Source organism: Pholis gunnellus (genome assembly GCF_910591455.1).
Source record: "Pholis gunnellus genome assembly, chromosome: 7".
Classification (NCBI taxonomy): Eukaryota; Metazoa; Chordata; class Actinopteri; order Perciformes; family Pholidae; genus Pholis; species Pholis gunnellus.
The window spans coordinates 14,559,450-14,579,010 of record NC_136533.1 but is presented as its reverse complement, the minus strand read 5'-3'; the positions used below and the strand labels follow the sequence as shown (position 1 = coordinate 14,579,010).

The 19,561-nt window shown below is 41.4% G+C and overlaps 1 protein-coding gene across 1 annotated transcript in view; it reads left to right on the top strand.

The window, feature by feature from the left end:
- shank3a (SH3 and multiple ankyrin repeat domains 3a) overlaps positions 1-19,561 on the top strand; it is a gene marked incomplete at both ends in the record, with an annotated part of 132,065 nt that overhangs the window by 97,074 nt on the left and 15,430 nt on the right. The window contains 2 exons of the mRNA XM_079163546.1: positions 16,069-16,144; positions 18,867-18,949. Of these exons, the coding sequence (XP_079019672.1) occupies positions 16,069-16,144; positions 18,867-18,949 (159 nt within the window). The remainder of the gene's footprint in view (positions 1-16,068; positions 16,145-18,866; positions 18,950-19,561) is intronic.

Genomic DNA, 19,561 nt, shown 5'->3' with positions numbered 1-19,561 from the left:
AGCAGTACATGATGCACAGTGGCCCCAAAAACCCTTTTCCCGTACACATTCACCTCAAAAGGAACCGCCATACAATGAGGAATACATGTTTCAAAACACCAAAAGGACTTTTATTTATAATCAGACTGTTATCCATTCAGCACAAAGCCTAGAAGAGTTACTTGCAGATAAAAGGAATTAGATTATAAATGTGTTTAATGATCAAAATTAAAGCATATAATACCGTACAATATATTTCATATTTTATTTAATAACATGCTAATTTCTGAATTTACTGAGGCATTTCAAAGCCAGTCTTAACATAATCAGTGATACAACAGCAGAATAACACACTAAAACACAGAGTTGTTTATCTGAAGGCAGCCATTGAGGCGTCACTGACAGTTAGGGCAATATGTCTCAGCCTAGTGAAGCAGGAAAGACAGCCCTGTCTACAATTAAGTAACCCTAATACTACTGCTCTCTCTTCCTTATTCTCTCTCGTTCTCTTTCTCTCTGCCACTGTACGCCATCCGTGAGTCATGACACTGAAGGTGCTATCCTTCTTCATCTATCCCTGCTTCCATCTCTTTTCACTCCTCTCTGCCAAGTTTAAAAGAGATGGAGACGGGGGGGAAAGACATAAAAAAAAATGGGATGATGGAAAAAAGCTGTTTGAGTTTTGCAGAGTGAGAGGGTATGGGCAGCGAGCAAGAAAGAGAGACAGAGAACGAGAGAGAAATAGAAAGGAAGCAGATGACCATGTGAAAGAGGGACAGTTTAAACTATCACTGACTCTCTTGGCTGTTATCTGTCACCGCACTGTTCTTCTCTCTCTCAGCATGGCCAGGGCTACCTGCAGCCAACAGTTCATCTTCAACCGGTGCTGGAGGGGACAGAGGAAGGAAAGACAAAGGCCAAGTGTAGAAGTAAAAGGGAAAAGAAATAGGAGAAAAATAGTAAAGAGGAGGGCATGAGCGACTGACCGAGAAAACGAGGGCGAAAAGCAAGGCTATTGATTGAATTCATTAAGAGTACAATGAGTGATGCAGTGGTGAAACGCTGCTGGCTCTGGGCAAATGGCTGATCTGTGTTTTTGTTGGGGAGCTGTGCAGTATCCATGTGTCGTTATAAATCATTGTACGGTTACCACAAAAAACTAAATTGAATCAGTCCAGCAGAATATGCCTGAATGTCGTCACACATCCTGCAAACACCCAAATCCCTCTAACGCACACACACACACACACACACACACACAGCACACATGCGGCTGCCCTGTATGTGGGGGTTAATGGGAGATGTTTACCCGTGGTAATGGAGGGAATAACGATGTGAGTATGAACTGCTCTTCCCTTTCTAATGATGCTACCAAATTGCCGGGGGCCACTCATTTTCAGCAATAGAACTGTTTAATCTGTTGGCTACAATCTGTTGGGATCTTACAGCCCTCAAGCCAAAGACCGCTCCCCCCCACGCTGCTATCCGTCAATAAGAAATGGGCATGCTACAGCCAAATACAGTGACAAACTCTTCCAAATGGTAAATAAAACCGCAATGCATTTTTACCAGCCCCAGTTTCCAGCATATCAGCCTTAATTTTTCTTAGGTCGCCCTGCAGCCTCAAATGTCCTTAAGGACCTCTACACACACACACACACACACACACACACACACACACACACACACACACACACACACACACACACACACTCACGGCATAATAATGCACATTTTCTCTGTGATGGGATAAGCAATGCTTGATTTTCTCAATGGTTTGATCTCTTAACAAGCGTGCAAACTCTCCTTTTCTATTTCTTTTCTCTCTGTGCTCATTCACTGTATTCCCTTGCTTTTCTCACACCGCGGCACAGTTGAATGACTCACAGCCGCATGAATCAGCTCAGTCAGATCCAGCCTGAGCTATTTTTAGCCTGCCCATTAAGAAGTTTTGGAGTGTGTCTGCACTCCCCCAGAATGCTTAAACATCAGCGTTGCTGCGGCAGCTGAGACTGACATGAGCAGAGCGAGTTGGAGGGTTTGGCAGAAGAGAGAGGTAACAGGGGACAGAGAGATGGTGCAATGGATTTGTGAGGGATCACACAGGGAGTCCTCTGGTCAAAACTGTGGAACTATCAGCATCGTTTCCCAAACAATTGGGGGGTCTTTGTGGCCTTTTTGTTGCTTTGTTCTTCCCCAGCCATGTCCGAGGTGCAAGGTCAATAGCCACTACAATGATGGATTTCAGTTGTTGTCTATGCCGATTCAACGACAGTGGTTGAAATCGTATGACGATATTTCATAATGAGTTGTACTATCATTCTTTTGAACAGTTTTATTTGAATGGGGAAATTGCAAATACGATTTCAGCCTACTGTATATTACTAAAATATTAGCATCAGTCAGAAACATTCTTGTCATTTATTATCAAATTAAATCATAAATGCAGTTCACTTTGTTGTAGCTACATTCAGAGCCGCTTCCTAATTAGAACGCCGTCCTGTTTTCAGGCTAAAGCAGAATCCCATTGGAACAAGTGACAACTCTGTACACGTGCCAACCTACTACACAATTGAGACGTAGATACAAAGGCTTGATTGAATAAAGAAAGACAAATTAACTCAATAATTAACGAGGCGTGTCAGTCAGGGGAGATGAGTGCTCTTGGAACATAAGGACAAAGAGACGGATAAAAGACGGACCAAAAGATGTTCTCGTAGTCCATGGGGACAGGGAGCCACATGTGGATGCTAGAAAGAGGAAAGGGTCATTGTCAAATAATACCTGCAATGTGTATTGCAGGCATTATTTGTCCTGAGCTTAAACCAAACAGTTTATGGGGAACCCAGTTGCCAGAATAACAAGTTGGCATTGTACATTTCTGCAAACCACGGATACGTTGAATCTCGACATTACTGAACCAAATGTTTCATATCAACGTTCATAAATATATGTTTATCAACGTTATCAACCACTCTGTGCTCTTGCTGATTCAAAACCGCATCCTCAATTGTGCATAGCATAGGTTCAGGCAACAAAGCTTCTGGGTTAGGTTTAATAACATATCATGGTTTGGGTTCAAATAAGAATGTTGCTTTCGGTTTCACATGGGACACAAAGAGCGGTCTTCTCGTGAAAGTCTCGTTTTTGACCCATCCATCGACCTCGACCTCCTCCCGAAGCAAACTTTTAATAAACCTATTTGTGATACATAAAAAATAGTATCAAAAAAAAAGTTTTGTTTTGTGTGAACTTCATTTTTCAGCTATAAAAATGTATAGCTGGAACTTGATTATTAACATATATTATAATTAGTATTGACATTATTACTATTTTCATTGTGAAATGTATCCTGGCATCTATTTAGCTGTTGTCAGCTCTATTTCTTGGTTTAATTTTTTTTTAAACGCAAGGAATATTTCAGGTAGGAGTTAATAATTTTTGAATGTTCAAAATGTTAAAGCATGTCAATGTATAAACCAAAATGCAGTGTGTGTATAGAAGCATTCATACATACCACACCTTCATGTGAGAGATTCATTTTGATTGTTACCGCGTTCATTTAGCTGTGTTAGTCTGCTGACAGGGCATTTGCCTACTTGACAGGAACAACTGCACTACGTTTTCCACTATTCTTTCCTGTTTCTTTCTGTCGTCTCCCATCTTTGTCATGTTATCGGCACTTCAAGGACGGATCGATCTTCAACCCTTCACACCTGGAATATCACACTAACACGATGAAAATTCATGTTTTTCTGTGTTAACAAGGCCAGTCACACCGAAGACATGTTGGCAACACCGGCGTCTTACTTGTTACACGTTTTCCGTCTGCTTGCTGATGAGGAGACAGGAAATCACAGTTCTTTCTCCCCTTTTATTTTATACCTTCTTAAAGACCATGCAGGCTTTAGACTAAAGCTTAAGAAAGTTGCTCAATGGCACCTCAACAGTGAGGTCAAGTGAGACAAAATGGAATGCCTTAAATTGCATGCTCTAGAAGGCAACATCTGCCGACCAGGTTTAACATTATTATTAGAATTAGAATTTTTGAATATTATTTCTTTTTTAAATAATCATCAATCAAGAGCATCACTCTCATTTACCAGCGAGCCTACTTCTTGATATATGTATTTTATCTATTCTAATTCAAGATCACGAAAACCAGAAAGCTAAAGACCAAATCAATGATGGTGGCAGAGTGAAAACATACACCTGCTGCATAGAACATATGTAGAATACTCTTTAGTGTACGAAAAAAACTAATATAGCTCTGATCCTCCAGTGTGTCCTCATTTCCCATCAAGCCCTTTGTGCTCTCACAGTCACCTTGTCCATCTTTTGCTCTGATTTATTATAGCAGCAATTCTACATGTCTCATTGTCTGTAGTTTTAGGGTTCTCAAAGGTTAAACTACTCTTGAGTTAAGTCCTCTCATGGAGCCATACATGTGTCTGTGCAGACCCAGATTACACATGTGTGCTTATGCACACACACACACACACACACACTTCAGTTACAGTCTTTTTTCAGTGTGGAGTCAGCAGATAGATTAGCATAGCCAACTAATCCATCTCATTAGAAAGCGAGAGAGAGAGATACAAAGAGGATAAAGCACAGGTTGGAAGGTATGTCTTTGGTATTAAAGTTTCGCTGAGTCAGTGCTACTGGCAGTTCAAGAGTCCTGCCGTTTACCCCTGTAAAAAAAAAAAAAAAGTGTCCTCCAGTGTCATATCTCAAGGTGTGAGCGAGTGTGTGTGTGTGTGTGTGTGTGTGTGTGTGTGTGTCGTGTTTGTTTGTTCGCAGCAGAGTGATGGCCACTATCTGTACTTTTCATCAGAAGTCAGTCGAGTGTGTTGAGCCATCTCGCTCTCTGGAGGACAGATCCATATCAAATCATAATAGATGGCGATCCTATTTGAACGATGAATCAAAGCTGAAGCACGTCTCACAGTGGAGCAGAGACATATCACATTTGACAGGGGCGGCATTGGATGACAGCAGGTCAACTGCCCACACACACACACACAAATAAACAAGCATGTACACTTGTGCAGGTTGCTGCATTCCTCCCTGAAAGTCAAGTCTATTTCACAGTGTCACGGCTGCTCTCACACACCGTATTCATCTGTAGTAGTCGTTCTTATGAGTAATCGGACACAGTCCGTTGAATCGTATTGTAAACATAAACTGTTTCAAGGCCATGACCTGATAACTATTTTGTTTCACTGTTGTGGGTGTCAAGTCTAGAAAATGTGCCAACACACATTAATATCTGGCAGAGCTGTAAAGCATCCCTCTCACTGGACATGACTAATCACACGCCTACCTTTGCACCAAGCCACCCCTGTTCTGTTTTTTTTCTCCATGTTTTACTCTCCACTTGTCTCTCAGCATCACTCTCCTGTAGAACTGGTCGATGGAAAATACAAATCTCTCTTTTTTTTAATACTTTTGCTCAGGCTGTTACGTCCGATATAAGCATCTAGAAGGAGAGAGAGGTGCTTGTGACTGCTTGTGACTTATATTGGCAGAATATAAGCACTGCTTAGTAAAGTTTAATAGCCAATAATCTGGCTTGAATTTTTTGGACAGTTTGGGAACCACTGCTGTCTATCATTGGACTGAGCTTACACCAGGGGGGGAAGTTCCAATGCTTAACATAGCGGTGACATTGATGATTCGGTAAACCCAGTTCATCTTGACGATTCAGTTTAAGATGCACGTGTTCCTATACTGAACACTCCGAGCCGTCACCTCTCATTCCTAGAATATGTGTGTTTGTGTGTCTGTTTGCATCTCTGCTTGTCCTGACCTTGACTCAAAGGTGTGTCGGGATGAGCCGTCAAAGTGTCTTTGAAGAGCTTGTACAGTTGCTTCTTGTTGTCTGAATTAAGTTGAATTATTCAAGGCTTTCCACTTTGACAGAGCGGAGGTATTTATAGCCGTTGGTCTCTGCCTCCGACACTTACACGGTAACAATGAGCTCTCTGAAGGCTTTTCAACAAACCAACCAATTCTGAGAGAGGGGAGGAGGAAAAAGAAAGACAGCAGGGATGTGAAATATATACTGGAGTTGTTTGCTGGAGGCTGAAATAAAATGGGACATTAAGACCAGAGACACTGACATACTGTTTTCATAGCTACTCGCCCAGGAAGTCTTATTTCACTCTCATAACGAAGAAATCGGGGAAGCCTTTGCTGAGGAATTTGGAATAGCCTTCTGCACAAAATGGGCATTTCAGGAGTGCTTTCGATCATCTCTCGGCGAGGATGAGAGGGCGGCCAGGCCCGGCTCTTTTCAGTGATTCGAGCTGGGAGACGGACGACTGGCAGGAGGGGCGACCTCCTTGTCAAAGTCTCAGAGAGGAAGTTGTAAAGCTAGAGTGGCAGAAAATGGACTGTTGTCCAGTCATGGTGTCAGATCTGCCTGTGCTGTGTAGTAGGATAGACGGGGTGGTAACAGTTGTGAAGGCAGAGCATCCAAACTATGCATGTCGTGACTTGTACTGGGGTAAGTCACTCCCTGTCAACTCTCTGCACTGTTCTGATGTCGTCACACGACTACAATGGAGGGCAGACAGATGGCTCTCTTGTAGTCATACTGCATGCAACGTTAAAATGGTATCTTGTAGTAGGAGAACCTAAAAATAGCCCCGTCTGTAAATGTGAGAAACTTGCAATATGACTCAGCACAAGATGTAGAAAATGTAGTAAAGACAGAAGAGTCGTCTGTCTGCAAGCGTACAAATGTTTCCATTTTTAGAAGAGTAGAGCGTGCACTACTACACATTTAAGTAACTATGACTCATTGCTGGATTCAGTGCAAAATAAAATACATTATCATTTGGGAAAGTATTTGTCTACTTTTGAAAAAAATGTGTCACACAAAAACTCATTAAAGGTCTTCTTCATTTTCCAATTAGATGATAATTAAAGGTCTTATAATTTGTCCACTTTTTCCTTTGTTCTTGCTTCCATGGCCTCTTTATCTCAGCCCTTCACTGCTGCACTAATGGCAAGCTTGTTTGTTTTATCCTTGAACATTTGTATGTTTGTAGTTGAAAGTTCTTACTGGTTTGTCCCTTTTTTAAATATAGACGTATCTTGATTATCAAATAAATTCCCAACAACCTTTTATTGCTCTTAATGAAATACGAGTGGGCAGTCTGTGCTTTGATCAAAGCGCCTTGTTGAGTTTATATCCTGAAACCATCTCTGCCCTCCCTCATTCGCTCTCTCTTTGCCAGCCACTGTGTCTGTACAGTGTTTGACTGTAAGTCTTGGAGTATGTATCAATGTAGTAAGGCTCACCAGAGAAAACTAAAATCAGCTGACAAGCGTGATGTAACTGTCCTCTTCTGAAACATTTGTTCAAACACATGAAACATAATTTGTTTACCTTTTGTTGACCTCTTAAGATTGTGGGAATATTATATTATTGTCCTTCTTCAGAAGCTAAGGTGGAAGTAGTGTGACCTCCCAAGGACGAGGTCAAGGCTGATGTTTGGCTGAACAAAGTGTGTAACTTTAAATACACTATTTCTTGTGGCTGCTTCACAATAAAATCCATGCCGTGTTTCACCAGTGGAACACTTGTTATATGAAGCAGCAGTAAGATGACGTTTACAGTCGAGCAATGCTCGAAAAGAACTCGTTGGTATGTCGTGATTTTAAACATCAGCGTCAAGGCAAAAGTGATTATAGCTGTTTTGAACTGCGGAGTAAAAAGCCGGCTGTCATAGAGCGAGGCTCTACGCTATATTCCTTTAAAAATGGGGAAAGCTGCGCACATTTTCAGACAGTCGCTCTTGAAAGGCATTTGCTGTGTTCCACTCAGTTGTACACGTGAAAAGTGGGCAAAAATATGCGTGTCAAGAATGAAAAAGAGAGCTAGACATAGAAGTTCAAGCATGACTCCTCACCTCTACACAGCAGGCCAATCATCTTTGGACACAGCACCCCGAATTCAGACATAGGAAGGATGAGCGGGGAGGGAGTTTTTAAAGCTCTACCAGAGTCTAACACCCAGTTCTGATGGAGGACAGCAGGGGTCACAACTTGGCGGACCGCGGTCCAGGTCAGGACCCAGATGCCGTTGTATCTGGACCCTGGACCTACAACCGATAGATAATTCAGAGTTATTACATTTTGAAGCAGCGCTTCTATTTTAACAGGCGCAGCTTTTCTAGCCTTATACGGCACTCGTTCAGTAATGACCAATTACATGCGTTGTAAATCACGTCACGTGATGCTACTCAGCCAATCAAATATGTGTATTCCGATAAGCGTTGCTGCTTGAGTGAGATATACACACACGGGCGAGACACACAAGTATAACAGTCAGAGAAGTTATTTAACATGAGGTTCTCCAAAAAGAGAAATGTGGACAGCGAGACCAGAGCCTTTAACCAAGAATGGACAGACTCTTATACGTAAATTCTTCCTACGGGCAGTTTAAAACCTGTGTCTCATGTGTTCAGAGACCGTGGCGATTATTAAAAGCGGTAATGTGAAGCGCCACTACGAGACAACGCACAAATCTTTTAAGCAAACGTACCCACTCACATCCGAAATGAAGGCACAGAAAATAAACAATCTAAGAGCCCAATATGATCAGAATCCTGACACATTAATTCACTGCAACAGTGCTGTGAACAGAGAGGAATAAGGCTGAAACAAGTGGTGTCAATAACCACAGATGAAGTTCCGCCACAAATTCCTCTCTGTAGAAGAGAAGAATATAATAGCGTGTGTTTATCACCTGAATGAACTGAATATAAAGCTGCAGGGCAATTCAGTTGAATTACTTTTTCTCTAATTAAGTTTATTTCAAGATAAACAATTTTCCAAAACTTTCTCTTTTGCATTTTATTTTAAAATCCAGCCCTTATATTACTAGAAATGAGAAAAGAACATTCATTTATTGTTAGATTATGCATTATTTATCATTCATCCAGTTCCATTTGAAGACTGACGATAAATATTGTTGAGATATTATTCAATTGAACTTTCTTCATTTTATTTTAAAGTCAGTTGTTGACTACATACAGACGCTGATACAACTGTTAGGCTACTTCAATATATATGGAACTAAATCATAGCGGAAGTTAGACATGTAATGTTCCGAACCTTCTCTCTAACTCAACCGCGTTGAATTTTAATTGAATTCCCCTGGAGTACAGTCTACTGGCGCTATTAGCAGTAACTTTATGCAGCTGTGACAGGGGGGATGGTGGACTCTGCTTCCAACAATGGAAATTAATATATAGAGACATTATATAGCTAAAATACACCATAAGTGAGCAAACACTGGTTTGATTTGTTTAAAGTCTTAAGGATTATAACTTTAACCAAAGATGAACGGATTAGATGGCAAATCAGAAAATACTGAATATGTATTAATAGTCTCTGGAACTGTCATATAGGTTGTTTTGGAAGACACTAATCAGGATATATTATTTTACACACAATTAACTCATTAATGTTTTCACTGTCAGTCTGTTGTTCTACAGCCATCCATTTCTGTCTTGTATTAAATCTGCCCACCCTGTCTTTCCACTCTAACGTTCTTCCTCTGTTTTTTTCATCTTTTCTTTTTGTTCTGACACAATTAATGAAGCTACCCTACATTCTCATCATTCTTATCATGTTCATGTATGCAGAAAAAGGGCTTGATTTTTACTAGAAAAGATCTAGTAGTGCGTACCCATATCAAAAGTGTGTGCTCATGCAGTTTAAGTTTTGTCACCTTTGATGTTGAATATTATCCTGCAGCTCCAATCCACGTGCATGGATTAGTTGAATCCCCTATATGACACAGCCCGTGCTTTTAGTCTTTCTTTTATACTTTTCTGTTCCCTGAGTGCGTGTCCTCTCTATCACACTCTATTTTTGTGAGCGTGACTAATTTCATCCAGGAATGAAAAAATTATTCACCCTTCTTTTAAAGTCTTATTCAAGAATCTTTTGGTAGAGGAAAAGAAAATCAAGAATAGACAGATGAAGATGAAGAGCTAAAAGAAAATGAAGGTATTGCTTTGTCCTCTGTGCTGTGTTGAAGTTTTGTATCCACCTGCACGGTCCAGAAACTCCCCGTTGAATCCGCGGAACGACAGGCACATTGTGTGACAGCACAAAAGAGAAAGAAAGAAAGAGAGTATGATTCTGTCTTTATTTTGCTTTTGCCACAAGTATCTCCTCACAGGCTGTGTGGCCCTTGAGAAGTTGTTACACCAGAGAGTCCAGCATTGTTCTGATCAATTTAAAGTGTTTCAGTATTCAAGGTGTAGGGAGCCCTCAGAGTTTTACTACAACACAACATGAACGAGGAGGCAGAACGAGAGAAGGAGATAAGGAAAGGAGTGATGAGTGGGGGTGTGGAAGGAAAGAATTAAAAAGTCAATGAGGCTCCCTTGATAAGTGTGCATGTTTGTGTGAGTGTGTGTGTTTGTCTGCAGCTCTTATCAGTGGTAAAACAGCATAGGTTAATTCTCATCCCGCAGGGCTCAAAGACGGTGTGTGTTGGTTTGTTATTTCGTGCATATGTGTGTGAGTGATGTAGCTCTTACGTCCTTCAGACAAGGACAGTGAAGGTGTTACAATGTGTCCAGAATAGAGAAGCTCTGTTCTGAAGACAGGATCGTTCACAGCAAAACACTCAGAGATGTAGCCGGTTAAGCAGTGACAGAAAGAGCTGCAATTTTACAGCATTATGTGCTAAATATGCTTTTGTCTCTATAACACACTGTGTTCACAGCTATCACCAGCAAGAACAGACTAACAGCTTATTCTCACATATTTATGCATGAATTATTGCTCCTAACACAAAACATTTTTGCACGCAGAGCGTTCATCTCTGGAATTTGATAAAAAAAAATCACTGCTGTTGGTAAATTCGCAGTAATAGAAAGGAAAACATACCTGTTTTTTCTTAAGGAAAGCTGTCATTTTAGCATTGTTGACATCAATTTCTAGTCATGTGGTGCTGAGAAGAAAAATATGGCCTTCTGGCAAAGTTACCATGGTTAGCAAAATAAAAGTGACGGGCCTTTATATTCCCTATGAATAAAGATTTAATACGTCCTACCAAAAGATCTACTTAAGCAAAATCTGTCCTAAATAGTCAGTACAGGGTGCACGTACAGTATATCGCCCCTCCTACAGTGCCGTATCAAATTCACAACAACTTATTCTCACCTAAGATAAAAGAGTTTGAACCCTTTCGTGGAATCTCCAGCACTGTCATTTCTATCGGTGCAATAGTGTTAACCACTTGATCACAAAGAAGCTAAATATTTTGACCAGCTGGTGCCCCTAGTGCATTCCTGAAACCTTGAATGTTAAAGTGGCTAGAAAGCCTCAATGTCTTAGTAAGTCTTTCCCCTCTTGTATCCTATACTCTTTTATTTTTTCATATAATCTGCATTTGCCTTCATCTGAAATGTGAAATGTATCCGCTCTTTTGCAAGAGAGAATTCCTTCCATGAAAGCCCAATTGTGCTTTGAACAGAAAATGTAAAAGCTTCAATGAGCTTTGGTGTTGAGGTAAATGCTGCTGACTCATACCAGTCTGTGATAGAGATGGAGGTGAAATTCTGATTGATAGTCACCATGTCTGTCCATCAGCACGCAGCTCAAAATAACACTTTTACTTTGACCTAATTTTATGTTTTTCTCCATTTTATGTGCTAGGAACTGTTTGTACGGACACTATTATCCCCGTCTGTGTTTCTGTCATCAGTAGGAGCATCAACAGCTTAATGAAAATGATATTATCTCCAGATATCTTATTAAACCACATTCTGAGGCCACCTCCTAATGTGCACTCACAGGCATCCGTCCTTCATGTTGCTTTCTCCTTCTGTGTGTTTACGAAATACTATGCTGTTATACTTCCCTATTTTATTTGTATGTATATTTGCTAATGTTCCGTATTGTGATATATTGTGTTAGAGGTTTGAAGGTAACTGACAGCCCAGATGTTGTAGCTCTGGTGCAGATTGGAATATGCTTCACCGTGTTTAGTTCCATCTGTTGCTAAACCACGGTGTCCTGTACTACGGAGTAAAACCAAAATAATAATACAAATTATAATAATAAACTCTCCTAAGGTGCTGCAACTTAAGCAGCAGCCTTTACTTACAGTGGATGGCCATTGTCGTGACTCTCGTACACAAGGTGTGGGTGCGAGTGTGTGTGTTTGTGAGATAGATGGAAGTGGAGTTTAGGTTATCTGTGCTATCTGGGCACTGCCTTTAGATGCTCTTGGGCTGTACAAAATAAATGACAACTGTGATGAATGAGCTGCATTTCACACTCTCAGACTGTATGTGGCATCACAAGGTGCACACACACACACACACATACTGTACTTTTTACTTTTGTCCTTTTTTGAAGCCAGGGCTTTTTGATGATGTGTGAAGCTGAATGAGCATGTGTGTGCGAAAGCTGAGTGAGAGCTGTAAAGGACTCTAAATGTCCAGGAGAAGACAATTGCTGACTCATCCACAACTTTCTACCCAAATATCAGCCTCTTCTTTCATCTCTTCTTCCCTTTGACAATCACGTCTTTCCTCCCAAGAGCGGACGTAGAGTAACCTTCTAAGCCAGACAAAATACCAATCAGCTCTCACCTGTCTTTGCCACATTACCTTCTCTGATAACCTCACAAAAACAGATTTCTGTAATGCTCACAGAGTCTTAATTAAAACATCTTGGACCCGAGAGCCCCCCAATTGTTACTGATCCCAGGCGTGACCTACGGCACTTTCACAGACAAAGCGCATATCAAAGAGCACGAGGACTCCACACTGAATCCAACCATATCTTCCAAATTCTTCTCCTTCAAACCATTAAAAAATTACAATTATTCTGCCCCAGATATCAACACAGCCAAACAGCATGAAAATTGAAACGCTTCGCACCTTGAGATGGTTTTCTGGAAGAAAATCGCCCCCCAAAAAAAATGTTTCCTTTCAGCCATGTGCAGCAGGTCTCTCTCCTCCGTTCTGTGAAAAAAACTGAGTCTCTGCGAGCATGTATAAGGAATGGGTCAGCTTTTCAGTTTTGGCCAATGGGTTTGACCCTTGGGGGCGCGCCATGGTTTTCGATTTGTATTGGCTTAAAATTCTGTCAATCAACTCAAATAACGTATCATTACACTCCTAACTCTCTTCCGCGTTCAACGCTATGTCGTAAGCGCAAATCGGCCAATCTGAAGGCTCTGTAAGGTTCACTGGAAGTCTGTGAAACTGGAACTCAGACGAGGATGAGCCCTGTTTTACAGGTTATTATAGGGCCCAGGCTCTCAAAATGATGCCAAACTGCTGTATTAGATAGATTGAACACTATTAGTGATAAAAGAAGTGAAATATATAGTTATATAGTTACATAAAAGTACAATAAAACAGCTATAGGTGCTGCTTCCAAAATCAGAATTGACGTTGGCTGACCTCAGCTGACCTGTACACAGACCTTGATTTCTCAGGCATACTTCACTCTATCAAGCCAATTTCTTTTTTACAGACCCCTAACCTGTTGTACTATGACTTAGGATGGTTGATTTGGGTGTATCTGCATCATTTCAAATCGAGAAAATTAATAAAAGTGCATTTCTTTCAGGCGAACCTGAACATTTTAAATTTGAGCTGTGTGTTATATTCATCCAGCATTTACCAGTAACATATACACTGATATGTACACATATGAACACATCTCACAAGTGTTAGTGTTATAATTCCATTGAAATTATTCAAATAGACCTTGTAGTTAGAGAGATAAGCCCCTTTGAGTATGGGTATGAAATTTTCGAGCAGATGCCTCAAAATAGGGCTAGATTCAATCTGAAATTTGTTAATGTTGTTTTTGTGAGGAAATTACATTCATTTTCATATAACCACTTTCCCTCAACCTGCCTTTTCCACTTCTACTTTAGTTAGTGATTTTGCACATTTTATATCATTGTATAATTGTCTTAGTCATCCAGGATTTAAAATGTCAGAGCAAATTAAAAACAATTCACTGAGCTTCCTGCTGGCAGCGAAGAAAGCTAAAGAAACATGGCCTGATTGGAGGGAAGAGATGTTTGGTGACACCACTTATCTGCTGCTACAATGTTGCTAAAATGTCATTACATCGGCTGTAACATATATAAACCTAGTCTAGGGAAGTGGGGGGCTAAAAGGAAGATGCCCGCCCTCTCCGTAGGTGTTCTCAACCACCACGGGGATAAATGCTGGGGAAATCCAGAAAAAAGCCAATTCAAATGAACAACTGAAGGTTGTCCTGTAGATTTTCAGATTTGTTCTGACATGCATTTCACAGAATTACTTTTGCCAACCCTCAGAGAACAGACATGAACTTGTTGCATTCAATTGTGGATGGCTTGTGTGGGTGGAGAGAACAGTAACTGATAGCATAGTAAGAGCAAGACATCATGACAAGTTTCAGTAAAGAAAATATAAGACGTGCTCTTTGAATGCAGATGCTGCTGTTGGAGAAACTGGTGTCTCTTTTGCTTTTTCAAGCTGAATTTCCTCCCTGTATTATTGATCACTGCAGCATAATTATGATTTTAGAATGAATCTAATTTTTCTCCTCCGGATAGACTGAACCCAGAACTTGACATTTGATGTTGACACTGAATAGATGTCAAACTCGTTTGTGGCTGCACTGCAAATTCTTTTTAAATGTCTGTGGCTGATAATCCATGAAAATTACAAAAATACACGACATACAAAATAGCTTGAGACAGGGCAGTTGGATCACCAATCGTTTCCATGAAAATGTTTTTGAGGGAGAATTTTCCTTTCAACTAAACCCCCAATCAAACACATGACATACCACCGCAGCCAGTGACCACGAAGGTGACTAATACCAATTGACTATGGTTCTTGTTCTGGGAAGAGATGGACCTTGTTATGGACAGAGCATGGTTTTGTAATGCGGGGTGCTTTCATTAAAACAGCCTCCTGCCTGAGAGTGAAACGTGTAGTGAGGGAAGAGGAAAGCTACACATTTGCAATCCTGCTGAAACAAATGAATGTGTAAGAATCGGAGAGATTGAGATTCACTCAGCAGTGCTCTTGGAGAATGAAGACCACAGCACAAGTAAACAAGATTATAATAGAACGGCAGATAAAGAAAATAAAAAGGCAGGTGAGAGAGCCTGAGCAGAGGATGATGGTTCAGACTTTTGGAGGGCTTTTTATTGTTTTTGCCCTCCGGGTGTGTCACCAAGTGTCAGTGGATGCCATCATCAGAGCTACAAGTTGCTCTCAACTGACAGTCTGTCACTCACACACACAGTCAGATGGACAGGCTAAAGTGGATCCGAGGATACCAGCCACTTCATGTCTGCTCACTTACCGTGATCTCTTTCCCTCCTCGCTCCTGACATGACTCTTTCTTTCTCATACACACATATACAAGATATGTCAAACAGCTTGATGAATTGCCTATATTAGATAGCAGACAGGAAACAGAGAAGCAGCGTGGTCATGTGACCAAGGTTACAAGCCAAACTCGTGGCTTTATGCCATGTGTCTCACATCACCACCAGGACGCCCCTCGCTCTCACAGCTTTGCCCAATTAAGAGTTTCTGTGTGGCCTGAAAGGTTGTTGGGGTGTGTAGTCAGCAGATTGCTGTTTAGTGGAGGTGCAGTGTGTATTATTGGGATGGGGAAAGGGCATCGATCTCTATCAGTACTCCCATAGGATAAATCCACCCACATGCTGACAGAAACCACATGCACACACACACACACACACACACACACACACACACACACACACACACACACACACACACACACACACACACACACACACACACACACACACACAAACACACACACACACTTTAATTGAGCTCAACACTGTACTAGTCACCATGTTTTGGCTAAAGCAAAGCAAGAAGTCTTTTTTGTTTTACTATTTTAATATTACCTATTGAAATAGTAACAAAAGCAGGTTGCATACAAAAACATAACCGGATGAGTAACTGAATTTTTAAGTTAAATACACTCTTCAACCCAGTATGAAAACATGTATCAATTTTAAATTAAAAAGGGCTTCAATCTGTTTTGCAGAGACCCGGGAGGACCGCACTAAGAGACTGTTCCGACACTACACTGTGGGATCCTACGACAACTTCACCTCATACAGGTACAGCCTCTTTCCTTGAGCTAGCATGCTGCTGCAATGTGCAGGCCATGTGAATATGTGTATACTGAACTGCACAAACTGTATTGGTCATATGATCACAGAGTGCTTCCCTTCCCTGCCTGAACAGGGTTAATGGAGTCCATGTGAGAAGGTGTTGGAGTGCTATGGAGCTGCTGCCATCTAAAGGCACAAGGCTGTTAGTGCACTAATTCTAATTGTAAAGTGCACATTAGATTATATTACATAACTCTGTTTACCACTTTGTTTCCATCTGTATGTGCACTGTGCACACACATGCGTAACATGCTCTCTGCATGCATGCATGTGGGCACATGCATTGTTCTGTGCTTCATATTTATATGATTTCCTGCCAGGATGTTCTTATTTAACCTGCTTTATGTTCTAATAATTGTTTTACTCTTATCCATGTCTTTGTTTTTCTTTGTGCCCTCCCTGTCTCAAGCTGACATTCATTGTGTATAGAGTATCAGTCAGACCTCTCTTCTAAATCAAATTTGTTATCTGAGAGTGGAGTAGCAAGCTATGTGTGGTTTTGTTATGATGCAAATTTCGGCTTTAATGCCACAGTGTGTCAGTCTGAGACACAGCGCTAGTCTGAGTGAGCATTGTTTCCACCCACTTTCTCAACCTTTTATAAAATGTCAAGTTCTTGCATTCTAGGTTTTAGTTCGATTAAATGTCATCTTTGCAACCAGGGCTTTAGGTTTGTAGGATTAGCATTACCACAGTCACACCTGTGATAGCGTGGTATGTGTGTAATTACTTTTGGAATGGCATGTAGTACCTTTTAAGCAATATAGTTTAGTTGAGAGCTGGGGAAAATGTTGTACATTTCTGGCTTTCCAGAGCTGCAAAACACTGCAAAGAAATCCCAGCAGGTTACAGCTATGACACTGAGGTTCAAAGAGGTAGATGCAACTTATGAATGTCGGAACAAAATACCAGTTGCACATGCAAGCCAGAGGTCGAAGTAGAACAGAAACTTATTGAGTTAACTACAATTTCTTATATTCTTAGAGCATTCTGAGAATTGTTATAGAATCACTAATGTCAAAGGACAGGATTTATTTTGAGGAAACCGTTTCAAATTATTGGTCTTGGATTTTTTTTATTGAGTTATGGAGGCGGATAGAGATTCTGACCAAGGAGAGTGAGCGTATTGCATTAATGCAGCATCTTGGGGCATAGAGCAGAGATGAAAGCAGAGTGGATAAAAAGGTTTGTACTGAAACAAAGCATCTCCGTGATGCTTAAACAACACTGTTTTCTGTGCATAATATTTATAGCAAAAGTGGATGGATAGGTTTTTATGAAAACAAACCTTTGACCTCCCTTCTGCAGAAAGGTTTGTTACGGATCTCCTGGCTACAGAAGCAGGAGCTCTGTGTTCCCTTGGTAAGTCTGAGAGAGTGGAGTGTAACTAAGCTAATGGAGACTGCAGCCGCCTACTGAGTTGCAACCTGAACACTAGCCCTCTACATCTGCCTCAGCTGTGAGGTAGGATGACTGATACTGCTGAAATTCACAAAATACTACAAAACTCCAGGCTTTTGTCAAGGTGTTCAGGCCGTAAACTGCCAGCAGGCCCCTGAGTTAAAGTGTGGTGTCAAAAGACGGGAAAATACGCCGCAATTCTATGATTGTTTGTGTACAAGGAATATTGGGTTACAGCCATCTACACTTTAGGTGCAGCCTTTTCAGGCCACCTTTTTATTTTACAGTTAAATGTTATTGTTCTACATTAAACATGTCTTAAACGCCTTTAGCTTTCAGCCCTATCTACATCTTTCACCATCATAAATGTAGATTAAAACCATTACAACTCATTCATACCGCTGACCTGAACATTACCAGTCAGTCAGTTTCATGAGAAAGAGATGCGTGATGGATATTTTTTGCACACGCACACATCCAGCCTTCATTCTGACATTCGCTTCGCTGCTAAAGACTGCTTTACTAACTCGGCTTTGGTTTTGGCTCATAGGCTTTGGACACTGATGAGTGGCTTGAATAAATACATTTAGGTTTGTGCAGAGATGCACAGGTTAACACCATCTAACAGTCTCCACCCCTCAACACTCAGGGAAATCAGGCAGTGATGAAGTGCTCACTTACTTTTGCCACCTATTCCCTCTGCCATTAATCAGGGGATAATATTGCATCTCAGACATCTCTGTCAGATTTGTAGTAGAAGGCCTCCACACCCTCTGCAGCTGCAGTCTCATCTGAGGGATCAGCCAGAAGATTGATTCACTCTTAGGTTTTATCCCAAAGATACTTCAATCAAGAGGTCTCCTCTCTCTCTCTCTCTCTCTCTCTCTCTCTCTCTCTCTCTCTCTCTCTCGCCTGTTCATTCTCTCTCACTCTCTGTCCCTCTATCTGTGTGTGTGCAGCTCTCGCTTTCTCAAAATACTAGTATAACCCCGAATCATGAGCTGTGGTTGCTTGCTTTGCTTTTAACTTGATTAGTTTATAGAAAAGGAAAATAAGTACAGGTGTGTGTGTGTGTGTGTGTGTGTGTGTGTGTGTGTGTGTGTGTGTGTGTGTGTGTGTGTGTGTGCCTCCATCTCCTCCCACTTGTCAACAACCCCGACCCACCCTCTTTACTCTGCTACCCTCCCTCTCGCCCCTTCTCTCTCTGTGTGTGTGTGAGGATGGTGTTGGATTCATACCCGCTTTCCCTCTGCTCTCTCCTCTACAGTGACTATATCATAGAGGAGAAGAATGCTGTTTTACAGAAGAAAGAAAATGAGGGGTTTGGTTTTGTCCTGCGGGGAGCCAAAGGTGAGACACACGCACACACACACACACACACACACACACTTTTGCCAAATTATTCACATTCACCACCGAGCTGTTATCAAGAGTTTTGATGCTCGAGAAATAGTTTGTTGATCTGAGTCACTGAGTGCGGCTCAGTCTGTATTGTTACTGTGTGAGTCAACAACACCACAAGCTTCGGTCAACACTCGGCTTGTCTGTGTGTGTGTGTGTGTGTGTGTGTGTGTGTGTGTGTGTGTGTGTGTGTGTGTGTGTGTGTGTGTGTGTGTGTGTGTGTGTGTGTGTGTGTGTGTGTGTGTGTGTGTGTGTGTGTGTGAGCGTGTGCAGCCCCTTTGGTGGCGTCATCCTTGGCTGAGCTGTCGGCTAGCTGTCCCATCTGTTCCCCACACATGGCGTTCAGCTCTAGTAGAGACACGCTCCTCTCTTATTTCTCTCATCTTCACTCAGTCTGTCCTTGTTTTCGGTCCTCTCTGCTCTCCTCCACCTCCTCCACCTCCTTCCCGTCCGTTATCCTCTGTAAATATTGTCACGCCATCGCTTTCATACCTTCCGCAATTTGAACTGATATCGTCTCTCTACTCATCTCCATCGCCGCAATTTCATTTTCACTCATCG